Consider the following 24,223-nt stretch of genomic DNA (forward strand, 5'->3'; position numbering starts at 1 on the left):
CCACAGAGCGCTGGGCATATGTGTGCCCAGCAGCTGCTCGTCAGCCTTCCTCCTCCCCCAACAGACGCTAAGCTGCGTGTCCTCAGGATCCGCGTCCAGAGCAAGTCCTCGCTTTGAAGGGAAAAGCAGCAGGCCCAGGCTGAAAACAGAGCGCCCTCTCTGCCCAGCTGCCCAGGGGGCCAGCTGGTTTTCTGGGGGTGCTGCAGCCCCTAGGATTTATCGATTCCCTACGTGAACAGGCTGTGTTGGCACGAGAGCTAATTTCCAGAACAGAAACCAAGGGAGAGGCTGGCACCCAGCTCATTGCCATCCTCGTTACAGCTCTGTGCCTAACTTCTGCTCACAGGGGCCAGCCCGTCACGCAAGAATCCTTTGATGTCGCATCCAGTGAACCCACATGGAACGGAGTCCACTCACCGCCGACGATTCTATGGGCAGTGACAGGCATGCGGCTCGTCCTGGAAAATCCTTCTTGAAAAATTATTTTGAGGTCTGACAGCTATACTGATACTTATTTTAATTGTGGTAAATCGAATTTCATAAGGAGCCAGTTTCAGAGGCATGGATAAGGGCACTGCCTCATCCTGCATCTTCGGGGGAGTCTGAGCTGTGGCCTTTCATGTGGCCTTCTCAGGAGGATGGCAGGCAGTAGGTGCTCAGTCTTCACATGCTTGTTGAGAAAGATTCAGAATTGAAAACAAAGGAACTAGAACAGTGTTTACAAAAATACCCTCGATTCTACTAGAAAACGTAAATTCGATGATATGGTCACGAACTGGGGACAATGTGTTTTTCCATCTTGGTTTGGTTTTGTATGAAGGTCCCCAGTGAAGTAGGGGGAGGACAGTCCCTCTCTAGGATGGACTCAGCCATTTTTAAGAATAGAACCCTGTTTCTGCTCAGCCTGCCAACACTTCAGTGGTTTGTTAGTAATTCATTTACTGGTCTGGCTAGTCTCTGAAGTGAATGCATTCAGCTCTCTCCTCTCTAAACGGAATTAACTATGTTAAAAATGGAGACCAAAAGAATGCAACCTACATTTGCACGTGAGAACTGTGGCCAATATAATTAGAAAGACTTTTTTGGAGGGTGCTGAATTTTCCACTCGAAGTTTCTAAAACACTCTAAGAAAAACGTTTTTAAATAACAAAAAAAATCAGTCTGCTTTTGGAATTTCTGCCTTTCCTTACAGCTCCTGAGCTGTGAGGTTTGCATGGGTTCTCTGTCATTGCAAACGTACAATTTCTGTAAAATTACAATCTAAGGCAGATGGAATTCCTAGTACTGAAAAGCACTGAAGATTAGGCATTCGGTATTTAACTACCTTTGAAAATTGCGTTGACATTGACATTTAAGAATTTATTTACATGCTCTTGAATGGAAGCTATGATATATATAGAAGACATAGTTTTTTTTAAACAAAACAAAACAGAATATTTAGCTTTTTCCTATGCAATGAGAAAGCTAGAAGAATTAACAATGAATGTGATTTTTCCAAAATAAACAATCTCTGTATTTCTACGGAAGCCCAAACAGTTCAGTCCGTAAAACAGTAAGACGTGAGGACTATTCTTACAGTTCCTAATGTTTTTATTAGGCAAGGCAACTTTTACTAATTCCGTCTGGCTAAAAAGACAGTGACGACAGAGCCTTGCTAATCGTCGGACCCACAGATCTGCTCTCTTGTTCCTTCTCCTGGTCACTCGGGCTGGCTCTGAATTCCCTCCCTCTTGAGCCGGTGCCTCTGCTTCCTGTTTCCTTGACAGCTCTGTGTGGCGCTCAGTGGACTGTCCCCTCGTGCTTCCAATCAGTGAACACCAAGGCCCAGCCTGAGCATGGCCTTGGGCCCTCGAAATGTTCTCTCGGTCTCTGGCCTCCCAGAGTCTCGGGAATAAAACAATCATTTAATTGCTGAACCACCCAGTGGGGATCACTGCCAAATTTCCATCTCCAGTTTCCTTACTGGGGAACCTACTGAGGGCCTACTATGTGCCAGGTCTGAAACCAGGCGAGGACTGGGGTACAAAGATGGGTAAAAAAGGGGACATGATTCCACAATCAGGTCTTCGTCTGAGAGAGGCATCGGGGGTGAGAAGAACGCTCCTCTGCCGGGCAAAGGAGACCAAGACCATGTTTAGTAACAACCAGAATGAAACCAAGAACAGCTGATGTCTGGAAAGGATGGGTTCATTTAAATAACTATTTAGTAAATAAACAGTTATCTGAGCTATTATTTATTTAGCCCTTGTTATGCGCCAAGCACTGTTCTCAGTGTCTGGGATAAGGCAGCGAGCTATCTCCGCCCTCACGGGAGGGGCCAAAAAGAGATCGTGAACAAAATGAAGCGAGAAATTCTACAATATGTTTGATGGTGACAGATGCGATTTTTTAAAGCCAGAGTGTTAATGGAGCAAGGGGACCGAGTGTGACCGAGTGGGCTGTGGATTGAGCTTTAAACTTTAAATGATGACGGGGGGCCAGGGCAGGACTCGTTAAGAAGATGATATTTGAACAAAGCCTTGAAGGAGGTAAGGAAGGAGAGGGAAGAACATTCCAGAACAGTCCTAGAATATTCCAGAACATTCCAGAATAGCTGGAGGGAGAATACAGGGCATGCATGAGGAACAGCAAGGAGGCCGGTGATTTGTTTAATTTCTGAAGTCTCTGAATGGAAGCTGCAGAAAAGTGACAACTACGGAAACGGACCGCTGGAGGCTGGGGCAGGGCGTTCTTGGTGCTCGGTGCGGGGACCTTGCGAGTCTGGCTCTCCTTGAGGAGCAAATGATGGTCACCCTCGGCGCACGTGCACCGATCGGTAGTGACATGTTTGTTACACCCTGACAAGGCCTCTACTCCTTATAACCCATCATACTGCTTCCCCTCAGCCTCCCGCTCGGCACACAGGGAAGTCTTCTAGCTCGGGGCTGCTGCTCTGGGTCGTGACAAAGGATGCGAGGACCATTAACTTAGTGCCACGTCCAGTGGACCCCCAGGCCCCCACGTAGCGACCCTTCCAGGACCCCGACCTTCTGTTCTCTGACTCGTCTGTGAAAATGCAGTGATTTTTCAAGACATTTCCGCAAAGCCGATCCCCACGCTCTGTGGACAGATTCATAATGAAAGTGATAACGGGATCGGCCGCCCCAAAGTCAGTCACAGGCACTAAGTGGCACGTGACCTTCGGGGCACTGCTGCTAATGGAGACGCTGGCCTCGGGGGAGGGTCAGCTGTGGCTGTGACACGCTGACCTGTGTCAGAGAATCCTGACCAGTCCCATCAGGGGCCAATGCCATTCAGCCCCGACCATGTCCCCACACTCCCTCTCGACTTCTCCTCTTTGGGGGTGCTGAGGGCCACCGAGGGTGGCCGGGGAGAGTGCGCGAGCCAGCGCAGTCTCTGCTCAGTGGCTGCACCCTGAGGGTATGACGACGCATCTGTGGACCCTCGCATGAGAAGGAACTCAGCATCTCAGAGTTGGGACAGTACTGTCTTCCAACAGGAAGTGGGGGACGCCCTGCCAACGCCGGTGGCTCCTTCTGCGCAAAGCTGGGCTATGGACGATGCAGCGGGAACCCCAGCCCAAACTCCTGCCGTGGCAAATCGTGAATGAGGGATGTGCAGACTTTCCGTAAAGGGACAAAAAGTAAGTGTTTAGTCTTTGTCACATACTCTTCTTTTCTTCCTTTTTAAAACATGAAAACTATTCTTAGCTCAAGAATTTTAAGTAGAGTTTGGCCCGTGGGTTCCAATTTGCTAAACCTTAAGTGGGAGATGGGTGGGGCTGATGGTTATTGGGGGCATGAGGCGCCTGAGGGGCGCGTAACCACCGCGTAGTGATCTGGCTGATTGTCGTGCGACAGGCTCTCAAGAAGAATTGAAAATTTAGATCGTGATCTGAAATTTTCAGATTTCAAAAACGGACACCTAATCGTAAAGACCTGCAGCACAGTAGGCAGACCCGACCCAAACACACCCACGGGCCTGCCCTGCGGTGTGCGCTGCAGTTCCAGACCGGAGACACGCTCCATCTGCCCGGACCGGGAGCGCCTCACAGGCTGCAGGCCCAGGAGCTCCCCGCGGCCTCCGCTGGGGCTCTGACAGGCGGGCCTTTGTCTTTCTCCCACCTTCTGCATCCCTCCACCCTCCAGCCCGACCTTTGGCCTTTCTTTCTTTATGAGGTTTTTCAAAATGAGTGTGGGTTTAATCCACCACGTATTTTCTCAGAGAGGGGTGAACATCCTTGACCTGGCTTTTCAAGGAAGACTACAGAAAAGGAGACCTGGAGCTCAGAGGGCCTTCCAGACAGCGGACGGGTCACGTACACACAGAGGCCGGGAGGGGTAGGCTGTCGCTGCCTGGGCACAGGGAGTCCCACAGCTTCAGACAGTAGGCGGTGGGAGACCTGGAGCTAAACACTTCACTGGCCCATTTCCTCAGCCCGGTGGGGAGTGAGATGCATCCTCAGGTCCTCCACAGTTGGACACAATTATTACCATAAAAATGCATGGTCTACGGCTTCCAGAAGCTTCCACCAAAGGATTGTCATTGGTTGAGAGATGACCCCTTCTTTTTTTATTAAGGAAAGGGGGATAGTTAAGGTGGGGAATGGTCATCTCCAGTTGGCCACAGACTCTACAAGATGTGCTTTGGGGCACCCCGGCCAAGAAGCGGCCACTGCAGAACATTCTAGTGAGGGTTTCTTCGGTCAGGACACGCGCCCTCCATTCCACGTGGGGGAAGATGACTTCATTTCAGTTGCACACACCGAGGCAGATCCTGTTTTGTAGCTTTGCGTGGCTCAAGCCTGTTCCTTTCCCCGCATTTTCCCCTCAGCTCATCTGCATAGTAAATGAGACGGGCCGTGTAGGGTGCCCAGGTAAAATCCCAAAGGCCAGCCCCCCCGGGCCCAGAGCGGGGCTTCTGCGTCAGTCTGTCTGCAGGGGTGCCAGGGAGCCGCAGTGGAGACCGCTGACCGGAGGTGGCTGTTCACCTGGCCTCCTGGCTGCGGAGAGAAATGCTGCCATGGCAACCGCCAGCTGCAGCAGAGGTCACAGAGGAAACGAAATAAGAAGCATCACCACCAGCATTCATCACGGCCATCCGGAAAGCAGCCGCCAACGCACCGCCGGAAGACCACAGGTGCTCTGGAGGTGGGTCGCGATGGGGCGGAGTCAGCAAAGGGGTCAGGACGAAGGAGAAGGCTGAGCGCTGCCTCAAAGATTACGTTTCCAGGGGCAGCTTATTCTCCCGAAACGGCCAGTGTAAGGAAAGTCCAGGAAGTCAGTGTGTTGTTTATATAAATATTTAACTAAGATTCTATTTTCGCAGGCGCACGCTAACGCTCAGTTCCCACTTATTTCTGGGGAACGCGAAGGGCTTTTAGGGCTTGAATCTTTTTCATTTATCCAACATGTTTGTGGTAAGGAGGGGAAAAGCATCATTATGTCCATTTTGCAGATGAGAAATCATGCAGAGTAGCCAAGTATTAGATACTTAAGACACTTAAGCATTAAGCTCTCCTATCAGTCACCCCTAAAAACAATTTTCAAGAACTGCTACGTTACCGTGTTGAGAAATGAGTGCTCCTTCAGGAAGAACTGCACATTTTTACCTATTTCCTTGAGGACAACATTGACTATCACATATCCAAAGAGTTAAATGTATTTGCTTTGATCCGGCAATCCCAGTTCACGTTATTTGACCTAAGAAAATCATCTTGAAAATGGCAAAAGATGTAGCACGAGGATATTCATCACGGTGCTGTTTGTAGTAACAAAAAATTGAAAACAACTGACACGTCCAACAACGTGGGATTTGTTAAATAAATGGCAGAAGGTACCACTACCCGCCGTAGACCACTTAAGACATACTTGAGTGATGCCAATTTGGGGTGCCTTAACCAGGACAACGGAGAAGCGGGTGGTGGTAATGAAGTGCACAACAACCCTAATTCCCCGACTGAAAGATGAGACAACCTCCCATTGGACTCTTGGTCATTTGGGGATGATCACCTTAACCTCGGTGATGGAGAATCATGGATCTGAGACTAAGCTTCCGACGTCACCATGGCAGTAGGTGGTGGCTGACTAGCGCCCACTGCTGGCAGGAAGGGAAAAATCTAGGTTTGGGCACTGGACACTCTTTGTCCGCCCCCATCCCCAAGAGATGAGCCAGGCTCCGGTCCCTTACCTTTCCTTCCCTAGAAGAGCCCGAGGTGACCTCACCATCCCCTTTCCCTCCAGGATGTGGGCTGTTGGTCAGCATTCATTGCCACTGCCTAATTGCTCAGTTCTCTACCAGCCACTTAATTTCACCCTCTGATCCCCATGTGCGGACCTGGTGTCGAAGAGTGTGTGCACACTTGTGTGTGCCCGCATGTGTGTGCATGTGTGGGTGAATGGGTGATAGAACAGGTTCCAAAAATGATTTAGTAGGTGATAGCAACACGTTCCTAGACAGCTCTAGGTGCTAGGTTTATGGAAAGTGTTTTGCCATCTTCAAAATGCTTGTCTCTTTCTTCTAAGTTTTCAACACTGAATAGGAAATACTTTGTAATAGGAAAAAGAGCAATAACATTTAATCGTAGAAGGAGTGACATTTCTATTCAAGCAAATAACCTGCACCACCATCTCCCCAGCTCCTCATGCAGCAAATATTCTCACTGTTTCTTAGTGAAGCCTTCCTCCCTCACCTGGACTATATAGGATCTCGGGCAAGACATATATACTCATGGTTCTCCTGTCACCCGGATTCCATGCGTCCACATAGAGAAATTATAAAAACAGCAGAGTTCTTTAACTCTGACTAGACCGTTAAGGTCTATGTCTTTTTATTAAGTCTTGGGTACGAGAACCTTGAACTAAGCCCGAATTGAAGAGCAGTGCCTCCCAAGTAAGAGGCGGAGCATTGTCTGTGTTTCTGGAAGAGTAAGGAGCTGCACAGAGCTCTCACCAAAGGTCTGGTTCTGCGTTAAGCAGCGGAGCCCTGAGAGCCAGCTCCGGGCCACTGGGCACCCCCGCCTGGACGCACGCACCTGCCTCGTCCGCGGTGATGGACAGCTCATTGCTGGGCTCGCTCTTGCCGATCCGGTTCTTGGCGTACATGCGGATGCTGTAGGTGGAGGAAGGGTGGATATCAATGATGGTGGCCGAGTTCAGCTGAGGGGAAACATCTTTGGTTCTCTGAGCAGAATCCCAGGAGTCTTTTGGGTTTTGTTTTTCGAAAAAGAAGAGATAGAGACGTGAGTTTTTTCCCTCTGCCTTGGAAAGTTCACAAGTAGGAATTAAAAACAGAAACAAATAAACAACAACAACAACAACAACAAAAAACAGAAGGAAGGAAAGAAGGATTACAACTCAAAGTGAATTCTCCATGCAATGACCCCAGGGTGCTGCTGGCCTGGCCTTTATCTACCCACTTTGGGGGCAAGGGCTGCAGGGAGGGACGTCTGACACACCAGGTCTACTGGCGGAGGTCACAGAGGAAACTAGACATGATAGATTCTCACGACAGTGAGATGGGTGACGGCCGCGTCTAAACACTGCTCGGGACCAAATGAGTAAGGGTTCGGACGCACCCTGCCCGAAAGAAAAAAATACTCGTTTCTAAAAAGTATTTGGAAACCAGCCAAACCTTCGGTGATGTCAAATCCCTTCTCCCAAAACACGGTGGTAAAAATGAAATTCATATAAAAACTAACCTCAATCTCCAGCACAAACACTGCTTACCATACGTATGTCTCAGTTCTAAATCGTGAAATGATTTGGTCTCACTCAGACCCTTTATTGTAGGAATTATTTTTCAACCACAGCTACTTTTAAAGGCAGCACATGCCTCGTATGAAGAGTTATCACTGAATTCGTGAGAATGGGTACCTGCTGATCTTAGAGCTTCGACCGATGATGAGAACGTCAGCAAACGGTTCTTATTTCGGAAAGGGTTTGGGAAGGTGCTGGTCAGGGCAGGTGGTCAAGAGAGGATGTTGGTCGTAGAAGGGCAGAGAACCCAGCCATGGAGCACAGAGAGAGTGCTCACGTACTCCCAGACCTCTCCCAGAGTCCCCTTGCGCAGTGCTCATCACACTTGTAAGAATTTCATTGAGATTCTGTATCCCCATGAGGCCAGAGGCCACATTTGCCGCGTTCAATGCTATCACAGAGACCCTGACAAATACTGAGTGCATGTTTGAAAGACGAATAAATAAACAGCAAATACGCAGACCTCTGAGTCCTGGGAACGACCCCTTCCACCTTGATGGCTGCCGCGGAGGTTCAGAGCACCGTTCTGCCCAGAGGTAACTTCAAACACAAGAGGGTTTCTGCACTTGCAGCAAAAACACATGGCCTCGAGCCTGCCTTTGCTCTAACTTATCAGAGAAGGGACCATCCCAGAAACTAACGACCAGTATTCCAGCTGAAAGGAAAAGTGTCGTTTGCGTCATGAAGACTGAAGGCAGAAGAATGAGACATAAAAAGAGAAGATGCTGCCAAATATCTGACAGTGGATGACGAGAACGCGATTCAACAGAAGACGAACGAGGGGGAGGGAATTTAATTCCAGTCAAATGACACGTAAAGAGGAGCCTCGTCTCACAAAGGGAAAGCCAGACCTCCCGGGGAAGACACCTCTGGGACGACCGAGAGGACGCCCAGTGTCGCGAGAGGTAGAGGAAGTGGCTCGCGAGCCCCACGAGGGAGCAGACACTTGTCGTGGTGGACGCTTCTGCCAGGGCAATGTGGAGGCTTCTGGAGCTGACGGGGCCCATGAAGACATGGCCATCGTCACTGGAGGATTGCCTGGGCAGTGGCTGAGCGCCGGAAGAGTGGACATACTCATGGGAACCGACCATGTCCTCCGGCTAGTCAACGCGTGTGGCTAGCCCATGGGGAAGTGACCTGGGCAGGGCGTCCAGGCAGGAAGTGAGAGGTCCCTGGAGAAGCGGCTGGATTTTAGCTTCCTCCTTGGAGTTATTACACTTTGAAAGAAAAAAAGATGATGTCGATGATCCTGATCATTAGACTACGGTTCAAAACAGCCCAGGGTGGCCTTTCAGCTAAAAGTCAAGAAGGCGAGAAAGAATGCGTTCTCTCGAAGGATTTTAAAGTAACCGAATGAAGGAGAGTCTAGTTAAGTCCCTGAACACGCTCCTGCAAATGACATGGCCTCAAAGGAGGAATAAAAACAGAGCGGTGACTGTCCAGGAGGAAGAAGTCAGGAAAAAGGGCCATTGCTTACGATCTCAGACGCTGACGGGCACACAGGCAGGTCGCGGACCGTTAACGTAATTAACTTAACGTGCTTGACACGCTAGCACTGGGCATTAAAAATCACCCCAGGGATGCCCTGATGCTTGGGAGGATGAAACCGCAAATCAAAATACAAATATAACTTGTAGGATTACACAATGGAGAAAGTAGACTTTCTAGGAGTAAGTCATGAACAGAAATGTGCACTTGGAAGTCCAAGGGCAAGGCTGTGAGTGTGAGCTGGGAGGGTGTGGGTCAGGAACGGCAAGGAATAAAATCGTGATGGGGCTGCTGGTTTTGAGTTGCAGAGAGTGGATGGAGCATCAAGGAGGATTTGTAAGTCACCCTGGAAGTTGTTTACAAAGGGTCCCGAAGGAGGTGTGGGCTGGGCTAAAGGGGATGCCGAGGTTCCCAGCATCTAGCAAGAGTGGGGAGCTGCTCCGCTTGGGGGGCCGGCAGGGCCGAAGGGAAAGGGCAGTGCTGCTGAAGTGCAGACAAGCCTGGAAGCTCAGAAGACGGGCCCACGGGGGCATCTGTGCACGCAGAACACCGCCTCTGTCAGGACCCTCATCTGACTCGTTCTCTTCGCCTGCCCTTGGGCGAGACGGACCGGAAGTCCGAGGGAAGGGGAGCCTGCATGGTACGGTCCGCGGAGCTCAGCCTCCGGAGCAGGTTTGTGGTGGGAGTCAAGGCAGCAGTCAGAGAAAAGCCAGCAGCAAGGGAGACTCACACTCACAGAGTCGCTCCCGTGCGCTAGGTGTGGTGGCGACGTAACTTCTGCAGTCCCCCGATCTGTGGGTGCACTGGAGATACCTCGGAGCTTTGACAGTGCACCTGCCAATCGACTGACCCTCCGGGGGGTGGTGCCAGAGCTTGTGCTTTCAAACGCCTCACACCCTGCGTCATTCTGGTACATGGCTCGAGTTTGGGCAGACGGTTCTATCTGCGGGAATTCTTACAGCATCCTGGTGGGATGAGGGCTTTCATTTCATTGTCAAGAAACTCAGACACCGTCACATGGCGGGAGAGAACCGGGGTTGGAATTTGACCTCCGCTGTGTCGTCCCCAAGCTCCAAGTCATTTTCCTGAATCGCATGACCTCCACGCAATCTCTGCAGGACGCCTAATGGGACCCGAGTTCGATTTTCCATCCCTCAGCTGAAAGTCTCACATGCTCACACGAATACTTTCTGGCAAGTTCTTGATGTGGCTACTGATAAGGGGCAACACAAATAGTCTGGCCAAGTGCGGTTGTATGGGGCGCTCACAGACCTTGGAGGTCAGACACCCCAAGTCAAGGACAAATGTAAGAGGGTGAACTTGATCTGAAGAAGTGTCGTTAGAGGCCGGAATGAGTGACGGTGACCAAACGCTCTAGAGACACCCAACAGGTAAGTGTGAGCGTGTGACTAATAACTAAGTCAACAAATAAAAACCCACGATGGCTACCCGCATGAGACAGTCTGTGCCTCCTGTCTCGGCTGGTTACATTCCAGGGCGTGAGGGGGCGTGCCAGGGTGCCGAAGCCCATTCAGGGACCCATGAGGCACCGTGGGGGAGAGACGCTCTGGAAGAGGGGACACGGGAAAGCGACAGGCTGCCTTACAAAGAGAAAGAAGCAGACGGGGCAGACTGATGGGCTGGAGGCACGTGCAGGGCAAGATGCTGGCGGGGGGCGTGAAGGGGCTCCTCGGGGTCCCTTTGGAGGACCAGTGGTCACTCCGAACCACGTGATGTAGCAGCCGAAGCAGCTGTGGAATCACAGGTTACGCTCAGAGAAGTCACACATTCTGAAGGAGGGAGGCGAAGGCTCCATCGTGCCTGTACCTGGTCGGATGACATCTGTGAGGCTGACATCAAATGTGATCCGAGCGAGAGCGTCAGGACACGGTTGTAGGAGATACAAGTAAAGCGACCGAAGGTATTTTATTTTTCATGGCAAATAGAAAACAGAGAGTGTCCTCTATTTTCAAGTCCTGGAAGGAATGTCGTCTGGCCAAAGGGTTTGGGGGTGGGAAGAGGCCGCCGGATTCAGGAAGGTCTATTTAGGTGCAAGAAATGTAAGAACTTCCCACAGTCACGGCAGAAAGGTGCTTTCTGGGGCCAGAGAGTTCCCGTTGCCCAGAAGGAATGAGCACTTCTAGGGACCCATACTGATGAGAATGTGAATGCACTGCGTTCTTAGCATTAAGCGAATAGAAAAAAGCACCTTTCAGGCGATGATTTCATGTCCTAAAACAGGAGTTGAGAATCAACAAGTCAACAAGTGTTTATTACGAGTCTCTTCTGTGTGCTGGTCTCTGTGGAGGATGCAGGGACGCAGCACAGGACCCCTCAGACGACAAACCCTGACCTCAGGGGTTAACGGACACCGTCTCTGTCCTTCAGGGGACAACTGCTCAGTTGGGGAGACAGATATTAAACATCTTCCCCGTAGAGGAGTCAGATATTAAATAAACAGTCGCAAGCCCGCCAAAGCTTCCGAGGTGTACAAGATGCCATCTGAGTAGAGAAAGGGCACATCATAAGACGGGTGGTCAGGGGAGGCTTCCTGGAGGAAGTGGCATTTAAGCTGTGACTAGAAGAATCGGTTTTCTGTGTACTCAGCCTATAAATTGCACTCGCTGATGTTGTATTTTTATACACTCCGAACTTATCGAGGAGAAAGTAATACATGAAAACGCCGCCTAAGACAATGTAGGCGGTGAGCACCGTCACACCCGCGTCTCCCCAGGTAAGGGCACATCCCTCCTCTCAGGGCTTTCACATGGAAAGGGATGGAGGTCCCGGAGGGCTCTGGTGGTCATCTCAGTTCACGGAACTGGGCCTGTGTGTCCTCAGTGACGCCCCTGGGACTCGCCCTGACCCTCACACTGCCTCACTCTGGGACTGTGAGAACATCTTAGCCGTGCGGTTGGCCCTATGTGCAGCTGACGTAGAGCGAAGGGTGGAAATACACCCTCCATCCTATCTGTCCCCAGGGTCACAGACAAGGGGCTCCCCTGCCTTGGCGATGTAGGGCCCGATCAATTTATTCTTACATTTAAAAATGCTGTTGGTAAAAAAGATGATTCTTAGGTTTGGAGTGCGTGCAAATTAGATATAGCGAATGTTTACTGAGCCTTCTCTACTTGGCTCGGTGCTAAGGACTCAGGGACACGCAATCAGAATCTCTGCCTTTGGAACACTTACGAGAGATACTGAGGAGTCTGAAACAGATGGTTTTAGAGGCATTTCACGCATAAGCATTTTCGTGCAGGCTTGAGTCATACTGAAAGCTGCCATTTATTAGGTGTTCACTCCGTGGCAGGCACTGGGTAAAGGGTTTCAAACGCATTCCCTTCGTAAAGAGAATTCACCAAGTGCCCACTGAGTGACAATCACATGTGAGGCACTGGGCTAGGTGCAGGAGAGATGACCTGGGCAACACTAAGCCCGAAAGGCACAGGGAGCCCCAGGGAGCCTCCGGTCTGGTGGAAGTGACAAGTCGATCATCAGCCACAACTGCTATGACCCTCTTCCCAAATAAAGTCGCATTTTGCGGTACCCAGGTTAGAACGTCAACATATCTTTTCGGAGGACACCTTTCAATCCACAGCATCAAGAGAATGTCAGTTCTCCCTAAGTTAATGAGCAAATTTAATATGATCCAGATGCAAGCAATAAAAATGTTTCTGTGAAGTGAGACAAGTTTATCCTAAAGTTTATATATGGAAAACTGAGAAAGATAAGCTGCAGGGGTGAACTCGCTCTACCGGATATTAAAACCTAAAACCTGTGTGCTGGAAACGGTCTGGTACCGACGCGTTAACAGACAATTCAGTGGAATGGCACAGAAAGTCCAGAAACAGACGGAAGCGAATCTGGGATGTTGGCATATGGTACAGGGACACCTGAAGTCACCAGCGAAGGTGGACTTTGTCATCAACGATGTTGGGTCAACAGGATACCCATCTGGGAAGAGATAAACTAGATCTGCGTCCCCCAGCTCACGCGAGGATAAACTCCAGATGGACTGGAGGTCTCAATTTTAAAGAGAGAGAGAAAGGAGTATTGGAAGAAAACAGAGGCCACGTTTTTGTGGCCCCAGTGTAGAGGTCAGCTTTGCTAACTTGACTCAAAACCCAGACACGATAAAAGAAAATGTTGATAAAGATTTGAAAAAAAAAAATCACAGAGAAAAGTATTATGAACTCGCACGTGACGATACCGTCCAGGGAAGAAAGGAAGGTCGCTGAAGGAGCACAGGAAAGGGAGGCCCGGCCCGCACTGTGGCTCAGGGAGGCGTCCCTGTGGGGCTGACATGAGCAGTGAGGTCCAAGAAGGAGGCGGAGTAGCCACAGCACCGGTGATCTGGGGAGTGGGGGCCTTCCAGCCAGAAGGCAGCCTGTGGCCTCTGAGGGACCCTTGTCACGGGTACACGCTGCGGTGTCCCATTTCACAGAGGAGAATGGCGAGGGCAGGTAACTAGCGAAGGGGCGCATCTGGTAAGAGACAGGGCCGGCAGCGGAGACCGGGCAGGCTGGACCCCAAACACCCTGGGAGGACCGCTCCTGGAAATGGCCGATCCCCCTCGAGACAGGGAGGCATCGAGCCTCCCCTGAGATGCTACCTGGGCCCTAGTGCCAAGAGCCCGGAAGCCCGCGGGCCTGGGGTCAGGGCCGAGCGGCAGAGACTGGAGGGCCGTTCCTCCCTCTGGGGACGCTGGGGGACGTCTGCATTTCTCCCCAGCTCTCACGGCCGCCATCAGCGTCCAGGCAGTCCTCGGTCCTCAGCCAGACTGCGCCGGCCTCACTCAAGAAGCATTTCCTTTGCTTCAGAACCTGAGTCTTGGAGCTTCTATCCTGCGGCTCATCCAACCCGATTTTTCGGACAAACACAAAGCTCCTGGCCTCCCCCCCACCCCGCCCTGGAGCAGCCCGCTTGTCCCCGTGCCCGAAGGACCCCCGTTTGGGTCAGCTCTTTCTCCAGCTTGCCCGCCTGGTCACTGTGCGCCTCCCCCAGGTTGTGCCGTCTCTGTCACATGTCCCGGTGACAGTGACCGCAGCCTCGGGCCCTGCGTTTGCTGTGCCTCTCTCCCAGGTGGCTCGCTGCACCCTGAGACGGACAAGCCGAGCGGTGCCATCTCTTGCTCCGTGGCAGGTCTCAAAACCGGTTTCTAAAAGCGCTGCTCTTGGTTCGACGCATCTTTCTGACTGTCACGCGTTGCTTTCCTTGACACCCACCCCAGTCCCCTCATGGTCCCATCGCAGTCCATTTTCCTGTTCTGTCCCTTGCACGCTCGTACTGACGTATTTCCTCACTCCTGACCTGCCTTTCAAGCTGCCTCCGGCTTCAGCTTTACTACAGCTTTGGCTCAAAAGATACTAAATCGGTCATGACAGCGTAATCTGCACTGAAAGTCCTGCCCAGAGGCTGCGGGGGTGGCGTGCCGCCCGGGGCCTGGTGGATCCTGAGCTCACACTGACTCTGGCACTGTCACTTTTGGACACCCCTGTCGGGGTCCTGACAAGCGCACTGGTCCACCTTATATATGGATGCTCGGCCGACGTGGCCGCGGGCCGGCCCAGAGGGAATACACGAGGGCTCTGGGACGCAGGGGTGACCGACCCCATCTGGACAAGGAGCAGCTTCCTTTCTCTGCACAAACCACCACCACACGACTCACGCTGCAGACCCCGAGTGCGGCTGAACGGTCACCCAGCTGGGAAAATGCAGAGGGAGGGGCAGCGGGGGACACAGGGAAAATGACGACGGTGGCGGCCAGGTCCTGTCAGCAGCTGCCCACGCGCAACACCGAGGTCCGGCCGTTGGCAGAGCCGAGCTAAGCAAGTGCACGTCCACGCGAATGCCGCTCCGCGGAGGGCCACGCGGGCGGGCTTCGTGCCGGAGAAGACACGGACTGGGAAAAGCGGCCTCCCCTCCCCCGGCCTCTGTGAGTCCCGGTTTATTCTTACAGTGAAATAAATAAAAATGGAGGAAAACGAGAGGGCTTTCCGGAGCGGGACCTGAGCTGGAGGAGGTGAAGGACTTACCTGATTTGTTTTTGCACTCGATGTCGTAGCCCGTGATGGGGCTGTTGCCGTCGAAGCCCATGGTCCACCTGAGGGTGATGGTGCGAGCCTTCACGTCTTTGATCTCAATTTCGGGGGGGTCCGGGGGCTCTGTGCGATCAACGGGACACGGGGGTTAGTCCGGACGGGAGTCGCCAGTGGAAACGCTAAGCGTGCGTCACAGAGGCTTGTCAGCATCCCACACTGGCAGATGCTTTTTACTGGGGAGCATTTTCTTTTCCCTAATCATATCTTCGGGAGGAGAAATTCCGCTTTCTCTAGACTGCCAATTTTCGCAGAATTTGCAGAGTCGGGCCAAACCTGGAGGATTTAAATGTCACTCCTCTGGTTTGGCTTCTATGACTCAAAAACTATTTGGAGTGAAACTTAAATGTTAAACTTCTCTTTTTATTCGATTGTCCAGGAAGGATGCCTGAACTTGAGCGAGGAAGGCCTGCTACCATACGCTGTGCCCTCGGCAGGACCTGCCGAGGCATCCGACCTTGTTCCCTTCAGGAGTTTGTCACCTATGTTTTCACCCTGCTAAGTACCGCATCTGCATAATCAAACTTTCCCGAGGATTGGGAAGCGTTACACGGCAAGCCGAGTCTACACGGGCGCCCGAGCCTGGGCATACACTTACTGATCTAAAACGGCCATGTGTTTTTTTCCCCTCTGCGAGCAACTTCCTACCTTGCACTGTGAGCTGAATTATTCCACGGTCCTCCCCATAAGAATTGATAGCATGACAGGAGAAGAAGCCAGAATCCTCTCTTACCGTTGGCAAAATCTATGTGTAAGGCAGAAAGAAACTCATCTTATCCAGTAGCACGGATGGGAGAATAAGTAAAAGGGCTTTGGCTGTAAACATCTCTCCACTCCACCTGACTCCTACCCCCAGCGCACACGCACGTGCACACACACCACACACGCTATCAATACGACGCATTCACCGCAGCACACACACGCGGCACACAGATGCACACACACAGGCACATGCTCATACACACATTCACACACAGGCACATGCACACACATGCGTGTGCACATACATGTACACACAGCACATGCACACACAGACATGCACACTGACACACGCACACGCACACCCCTCTGCCAGCAGATCATCTCAGCACAGCTTTAGCAGTGCAGATGGATGGGTTCTATGTACATCAGCGACACCAGCCGCCAGCTCCTTAAATTGGATGCATAATTTATGCAGGATGTCACGGCCAGGTGGATATATATTCCACATATAGATTTCCCCTCATAGCGTGTCTTTAAAGCATCCGAAGCAGCTCTGCCTAAAGAAACAGATCTATAAACACTGCATGAAGCCCGGTGCCCGAGCTGCAGGGCTCGGCTCCTGGACCCCATGACTGGACCCTGCGAGCTCGTCGATATCAGCGTTCCAAACCCAGGCCTCTTTGCCCTGTGCGCATGCTCCAGCATCCTCTCGCCCCCTCCCTGAAAGCATCTCTCACTTCACCACCAATTGTGCTGAGAAAGAAAAAAGACCATAATACTTTTTTCCTAGCTTTCGTCATTCTATAGGATGGACAGAATTTTTTTACACTGGAATTTTCCAAAGAAGCAACATATTTTCCTTATAGCATTTATTTTTTTTGTCCCAAAGCCTGTCCAATTTTCCTTTTATTAGCAAGTTAAAACATGCACACAGCATAGAGTGTCACTCCTCCAAGATTAACTGTCATTTAGAGACTATTTCTCACATTTTTTTTTTTATTACAGTTGGGTTCCCTGCCGTGTTCGTAATAATTTAACTCTCACTAATACTTAGGATAAAGCACCCTATTTGCAGGCTACTCAATAATCTAGCTGTATGAAGCGGGAGAGAAACGGTGTTTCATACAAAAGCTCCGAAGGATTATTTGCTGTTTGCTGATCACCCACAGCCCCCCGCTACGTGAACGACCAGGCTCATCCCGGCATTGCAGCCAGAGTCCAGTCTGCTGTGTTCTTCATGCTTTTACCTGCAAAGTGGAAATCACCTCCTCGCCCGCCTCCTTGGTGGACACGAGGTAACGGGCCATTTCGGGGTTGATGATGCGGTCCTCCTTCTCCCAGCGGACGATGATGGGCTTCTCGCCGTGGGCTGTGCAGCTCATCTCCTTCTTTTGCCCCTGAGTGGCCAGGGTAGTGTTTGGATAGGACGTGACCATCGCAGGAACTGCAAACCCAAGAGGGACACAATTTATTCGGCCAAGCAGGGTTCTTGGACTTGCCCACCGTCGTACTGGACTCAATCATCTTAAAGAGGTTTCTTTGAAATAAAACCGAGTCAAGAAAATGCAGAGCAAGAATCATGATGGAAAGAGAGGGAAGGTGGCAGAAAAGTGAAATCTGGCTCGATGAGCCCTTAGCAGCAGGTGCTGCCTGGCTTCCTATTCGCCGGGTAGTGCTCTCTCCCAATCCCGCTGAGGGCAAGTGTGGGTCACAGGCGCGACTCATGTCCCCAAGGACACACTGAAAAATGATTCTACTTGCTGATTAGACTGGGAAGGGGGCTTCCATTAAGACGTATGCTCTGCTTTCTGTCATCATTTGTGTTTCTAACTGTCACTGAGTTCAACTAAGGACATAAAACCATATAGATCGACTTAGGTGGAGCCCTGCGTCCTGCGAACCAATCCCGGCCGTTACTTCTGGGCATCCCCACTTCTCAAACTTGCTACAGACTTTACTAGTCACTTGGAGACCTCAGACCGTCTCGTCTTCCATAACTATGGCGGGGAATCTCGCCCACAATTCACTGAGAAGACAGAAAACTTTATCTGTGAACTGTGTCCAGTTCCCTCTCCCCCATCTCAGAATTCATCTGTAGTTGTTCATTCCTGGCAATATGCTGGGTGACATAAGGCCTCACTCCCATTCCATGACCCCCCCTAGAAATGCTGGACGACATATAATAAACTCCTTTTTAAATGCATACTAAGCTTACAAGAAGGTGAGAGAAAACGCAGGAGCCAGAAATGGAAGTGGATGTTGAAAGGCCAGAGGTGCTCTGACCACCTGAGAGCCAGGGGGTTGAAAGTGAGACCTCCAATCCAGGCTCCTCAAAGGGCTCTATCTTCAGAGCAAGAATATGCCTCCTCCCCCCCCAAAAAAAACAAACAAATCCATAACAGCAAAGGGAGAAGCCAACTGCCTTGTCTTGTGTTATGAATGAAGAGAAAAAAACTGTCTCCCGTGAGAATTTGTAGCTGATCTGACTCTACGCAGGTTTGGAGTCAAGCTTACATGAAAGGATTAATATGGTGGAGACTGTGGTTTGGTAATAGGCCTGGGACCCAGCACAAGCAAACACGAACACTCTGGAAGGATGTACCCTCCATCCAGACGCCCTAGGATGCTCCCAACACGAACCTCTGCTGAACATGAGCTCACAAACCAAAAGTGTAAAACACGAGCCAACGATCCACCAGAGTCCGGATGCCGCGAACCCCTGAGAGTGGGTGTGGGGCTGGGATGCCCTGTGTGTGGATGCAGAGCGGAAAGGGAGCACTCACGCCCGGACCCGGGCGCTGGGAGGGAGCACCAGGTGCCTGGGCCATGGGCTCTGGGTCGCGGGTCGCACCCGCTCTGCCGCACAGAGCCTTGCTCGTGAGCCCAGCCCGCCCCGTGCACTGCAACACATGCTCTCATGGGGCCCGAAGGTGGTTCTGGGGAGAGGCCAGGCCAATCCGTCGGCTCTCCTATCACTTTTCCTTTAAACACATGATTTTCTTTACAGTGGCTTCGCCTCCGTAAACCTCAACCATAGGGAATATATTTATGAGAAAAATAAAGCAATAGAAATTATTTCTAAGGATCCCCAAAATAACCCTAAAATATCTGTACAAAATACAAACATTTCAGCAGAAGGAGAAAGCCCCGGTGCCCTCAGAGCCTGTTCGTGTCTCTAAGCGGGACAGACAAGCGGGTTAAATGACTTTTCTGCCCAGAGCAGAGGGGAACTCCCGTGGAGAGCGTGGCGGGCTGTGAGCAGTGGGGCTGCCAGCGAACGCGGAAAAACGAAAGAGCCGATGAGAGCAGAGAGGAACGCGCCGAGGTGGCACGAACCTCCGAAGGCGAGGTGACGGGCACCCCTCGGCCCAGCGAACGCGGGGCCCCTCCCCTCGCCCTGCGGTCAGGCCCTCACACCCACACTCACTCACATCTCAGCCACCCCCGGGGGTGCGGGGCACCCCAGGAGACTGTCGCTGTGGGTTTTCACACAATGAACCACAGCCATCGAGTAAATACAAAACTGGCTTGGTGCAGTGCGTTTAGTAAGACAGAACTATTGAAAACACTAAAGAAGATTTCTTTCTAAAATGACTAATAAAAAAAAAATTTAAGGTTGAAAACTGATTTCTGAGAGGAAAACTAAGTAATATTTCCATGCACATGCCTAAGAACGAACTACATGCATAATTATCCTTGATCTCCAATGCTGCTTAAAATACAAAAGTAAAAATACTAAAGAGTTATGGACATTTTTGCCTTCAGTAACTACAGTCACCAAAAAAGTGATATTTACCAGGCACGCCTAAATAATCTCTGTACCCCTAAATAGTTTGGGAGCCCTGTTTTCCGACTGGTATCTACTACGAGATTCAAATTTTTAAGTAACCAAGAGGGTAGGAGAAGTTGGTTCTGCACGTTTCACGCACGTGATCATGCGGGATGGACCTGACATCTCTGCAAGCATCCTTGACTGTCTTCTCTTGAAAAATATACCAGAAGGGAAGGTGGCAGTGTCATTTCCCTGTGAGGGATTTGGAGAAGGAATCAGGGACATCTGTTGAACACTGACACCACAGCAGTAGGACTGTTTTCGGTAGAAGGTTTTCGGCACGGAGGGTGTTTCTTAGGATGCAGCTTCTCAATAACGTAAGCCAGGGTAATTGTTCCTGGTAAAAAAAAAAATCTCTTTCTATGATAATTGCCAACTATATACTCGCATATGTTATCAAGTTACTTATAAATTTAAAATACAGTGAGATTTTAGTTATAAAAAAGTATAACTAAAAGTAAAACATATAAAAAAGTACATGTTTTAAGGAAATTATTTGAGGATCTCTCAAGATGCTTTGTTTTGTTTGTATAATGACTTAATCTTTTAAAGACAGGAATTGGTTTCCTATAGTAAGATTCATTGGATAAAACTGACGGCCATAGTGTGGAGGAAAATGGGAAAATTAATTAAAGTATCCGGGACGGAAGTCTCTGTTCTGCCTAGCCCGGAACTGACACCTTGTTGCTGAGGAAGATGCCGAGGTGCTACAGCATCTGTTTTCACATGGATGATGCTTATTTGGGATCTACTTTGAGTTTAAAGCAAGGACCCCTCAGCTGCTTTGCTCCGGGGCGGGGCTGTGGCAATGACTGGCTCTAACTGATGATGCTGCCACGTGAGGCCGTCTGGGAATGTGGGAATGAGCCAAAGTGTACAAGTGAGGAGAGCCACAAAGCTGGCTGGTGGCTTCTGCATTTTAAACCTGATGGAAGGTAGAGATCCACCGGGAATGCCCAGGGCTGCAGAGAACCGGGGTATTGGATGGGCTGGTCTGGGGTCTCAGGAAGACGATGTGGGACTTAGAAGCGAATAAGTCAGCTTCGGTGACTTCCGTCCGTAGATGCTATGCATCGGGGTTTGGTTTATTGTTTTATTGACTGATCGAAGAAAGGGATGGAGAGAACGTTAATAATGAAAACCAAGGTCTGAAGCCATTATATTGTACATAGCCCCAAATACCGAGAAACTATTCTAATGGGAAACATTCAGCCAAGGAGTCGCTCACGATATTGACAAACGAGTGAAATTTCCATGTAAGTCTGCATTTCACCTCCAGCTTGTTACCATAAACAAAAGTGCCAACCTAACTTCATGATGGAGCACCGGTTCATCCGTTGGAACTGTAGGGTGCCACAGGGTGGCGACGGACACAGAGCTCATTGAAAAGCAATAAAAATATTTCGTGAGAATGAATTGTGACACCTAGTGTATATATTTATTGTTTATAACATTTATTGAGGTCTGGCAGTTAAACATTTACAGGAGTTCCCCCTTACCTGCTGGGGTTGCGTTCTAAGACCCCCAGCGAATGCCTGAAATCATGACTACTACAAGATGTTATATAGAATTTTTTTTTTCTATAGAAACATACCTGTGATAAAGTTCAATTTATAAATTAGGCACAGTAAGAGATTAACAATAATAAATAATAAAAATAGGACAATTATAACAGTATACTGTAATAAAAGTTATGCGAATGTGGCCTCTTTCTTTGATAACCGATCTTATACTTGAGACAGAGACTAAGTGATGACTGCCTGGGTAGAGTATACAGCGTGAGTCACATCCCGGGCCGGACAGAGTGGGATGAGATTTCATCACGCCACTCAGAATGGCAAACGATTCGAAACTTATGAATTGTTTATTTCCGGAATTTTTCATTTAATATTTTTAAAGGACAGTGTTTGACAGCTGGTAATCGAAACCACAGAAAGGGAAAGCATGGATAAGGAGGGGGCACTATACTAGCACACCGCGGGGCGTGTGCAGACTAGAAATAAAGCAACGGGAACATCGGAAAGGAAGTGAGGTCCCAGCAGCCAAAGCAGGTCAGTGGTTGCTGGGGAGAGAGCCCTCCACTCCTTTGCTTACACATGGAGGGACATTCTGTTACAGCGACACTTCTGACCTGTCTCTTGAATAAAGGGGTAGTGACTTACCAGATCTGAGAGTTGAGAAGGAACTAACTAGTGTGGCCCAGTTCCTTCCGGTCATCTGTTGACAGAGGACATGTGTCTGACCTGCAAACTTCCTGCAGTAAAGGGGGCGTGGCCAAGTGAGAGGAAGTCTGTGTGTCTTCAGGCTTGTTAGCAACTGGGTGGGCATGTCTTCCTAATACTACATTGTAGGATTGGAAAATCCACACTCTCCAGAAAGCTAATAACAAACTACCCTGCTTCTGTGTCTATCCTTTGCTTGATTCTGAATTCAGGGGTATTATTTATTGGTCCCTCTTCAACTCTAATAATAGCTATGGACTATTGACCTTGAGTGGAGAATTCTGGTTGCCTTCCCGAATTTTTCCTTTCTTTCCCAAGTTTTTAACAGGAGACATCATACAAAAATATTCCTGAATAAAAGAAGGTATTTATAAGCCTTTCTTACAGCTAGATGTCGCCATACAACTGAGCTCGAGGCAGTGATATATCTAGGACTTCTGGGAGGCACGTTCAGCTGGGTGGAAGCCCTTTTCGCCTCCTCCGTGTCCTCCCATGTCAGCCTGAAATCAGGACCTGATAGCTGGAGCACCAGCAGTCATCTTGGACCATGAGGTGACCTTGAAAATGAGTGCCTGAGTCCTCTATGACACCCTGTGGCTCCCCTCCCAAAGCTGGCCTGCTTTACTCCAGAGAAATGTTTACATGAGAGAGACATAAGCTATTATATTTATCCATTCTTATTTTGGATTTTTCTGTAATAGGAGACTGAGAATTATTTTGAATTTACTTTAACCATAGGTCTAGATTCTTTGGGGGAAATATAGCCTATGTTCTATATTTCCAAAGCAACACCCCCTTGCATACCCATAGGGATGCGCTGGGTTGTCAGCGGCCTATAGAACACGGTAGTTGCCTGCATTCGAATCCTTAGGTGTGCTGCTGGCTCACTGTGCGCCTGTGGACAGTCACCTCATCACTCTGTACCTCGGTTTTGTCCTTTGTCAGATGGAGATCGTAATTGCCGAGAGGGTAACAGCCAGCCCGCAGCACAGAGTGAGTGTGATGTGAGCTTCCCTCAATGGCTTCTCCATGTGATTGAAGGCACAGGTTTCTCCATGCCCTGGGAGGTGGGTCTTCCCATGAGGAAGGCACGTGGGTTCTGATGCAGGAGGTGTGGTCTGCTCGGGCCTCCGGGCCCATCCCCTTCACGAGGGTCCCTTACCGAAGACATCCTCGATTTGGGCTCAAATACACTAACCGAGGTGTTTTTCTCATAAGGGCTGAGGACTAAAGTCACGATAATTAAAGATCCCAAAGCCACTACAAATGACTTGAATGACGAAACTGTAAATAAACCTGTTGTAGGCTCAAATTTACTTCTCTTTCTTCCTTTCCAAGCTGGGAAACATGAATCAGAAACTGGAAAAGCCACACACAGTTTAGCTTTGAAACGTGGCCCCTGGTCGCTCCAGTGAGGAGCCTGATTCCTGCAGTGGCCCTCCCCTCCCCACGCTGAGCACGGAGAGGGACACTCTAGTGGCAAAAGTGTGTTCCGGGAATGAATCGGTGCTAACGCCTCACTGTGTCATGGTCACTGTAAGGCTATGAAGAGGATTTTCCACTGTGCCACTGTTTGTGAAAAAGAGAAAGAAATTTGCAAAATGGCAGGGCCTGAAAAAAATACAGATTTCCGGGAAGATGTGGGAAGTGGGGTCCGTTCTCAAGTCCAGGTATTTGGTCACCCTCACTTCTTCATGTTCTAACGAGAATGAGCCAATTCTGAGGTATGGGTTCCGGACCTACCGCAAGTTGTTTACCATGGGGACACATGCGTTGTGAAGGCTGCTGTTCACTTGGAATATAATTTCCTGTCACTTTAAAACAGCCGGCTGGAGGAACACATTGGCACTCTCCAAGAAAATGCCGCATGGCTTCGAGGACTTGTTTGTTTTCTGCCCTGTCCTTGTTTTGAATAATGAAGAGCTTTATTGCATTCCGTGTGGGGGAAATGCCTTGACTAAAGCATGGATCTCTGGTTTACAAGTTATCCATCTGAAAAAAAAATGCTTCTCTTTTGACTCATAGTTCTCCTTTGAAAGAGTGCCCTACCGAAATGTGTGTATTAGTTCTGGGTAATAAATTCTGTATTTGGTCAAGAATATTCTGGCAAGCCCATGTTCTCTC

The 24,223-nt window shown here is 49.9% G+C and overlaps 1 protein-coding gene across 1 annotated transcript in view; it reads right to left on the bottom strand.

Annotated features, from left to right (window-relative positions):
* Window positions 1-24,223, bottom strand: part of DSCAM (DS cell adhesion molecule) — a 590,499-nt gene that overhangs the window by 117,547 nt on the left and 448,729 nt on the right. The window contains exons 12-15 of the mRNA XM_039857643.1: window positions 17,293-17,489; window positions 15,992-16,088; window positions 15,281-15,409; window positions 7,034-7,201 (exon numbers count right to left, since the gene is read on the bottom strand). Coding sequence (XP_039713577.1) covers window positions 7,034-7,201; window positions 15,281-15,409; window positions 15,992-16,088; window positions 17,293-17,489 — 591 coding nt within the window. The remainder of the gene's footprint in view (window positions 1-7,033; window positions 7,202-15,280; window positions 15,410-15,991; window positions 16,089-17,292; window positions 17,490-24,223) is intronic.

This window comes from Pteropus medius, unplaced genomic scaffold (genome assembly GCF_902729225.1).
Source record: "Pteropus medius unplaced genomic scaffold, Ma_sr-lr_union100, whole genome shotgun sequence".
NCBI lineage: Eukaryota > Metazoa > Chordata > Mammalia > Chiroptera > Pteropodidae > Pteropus > Pteropus medius.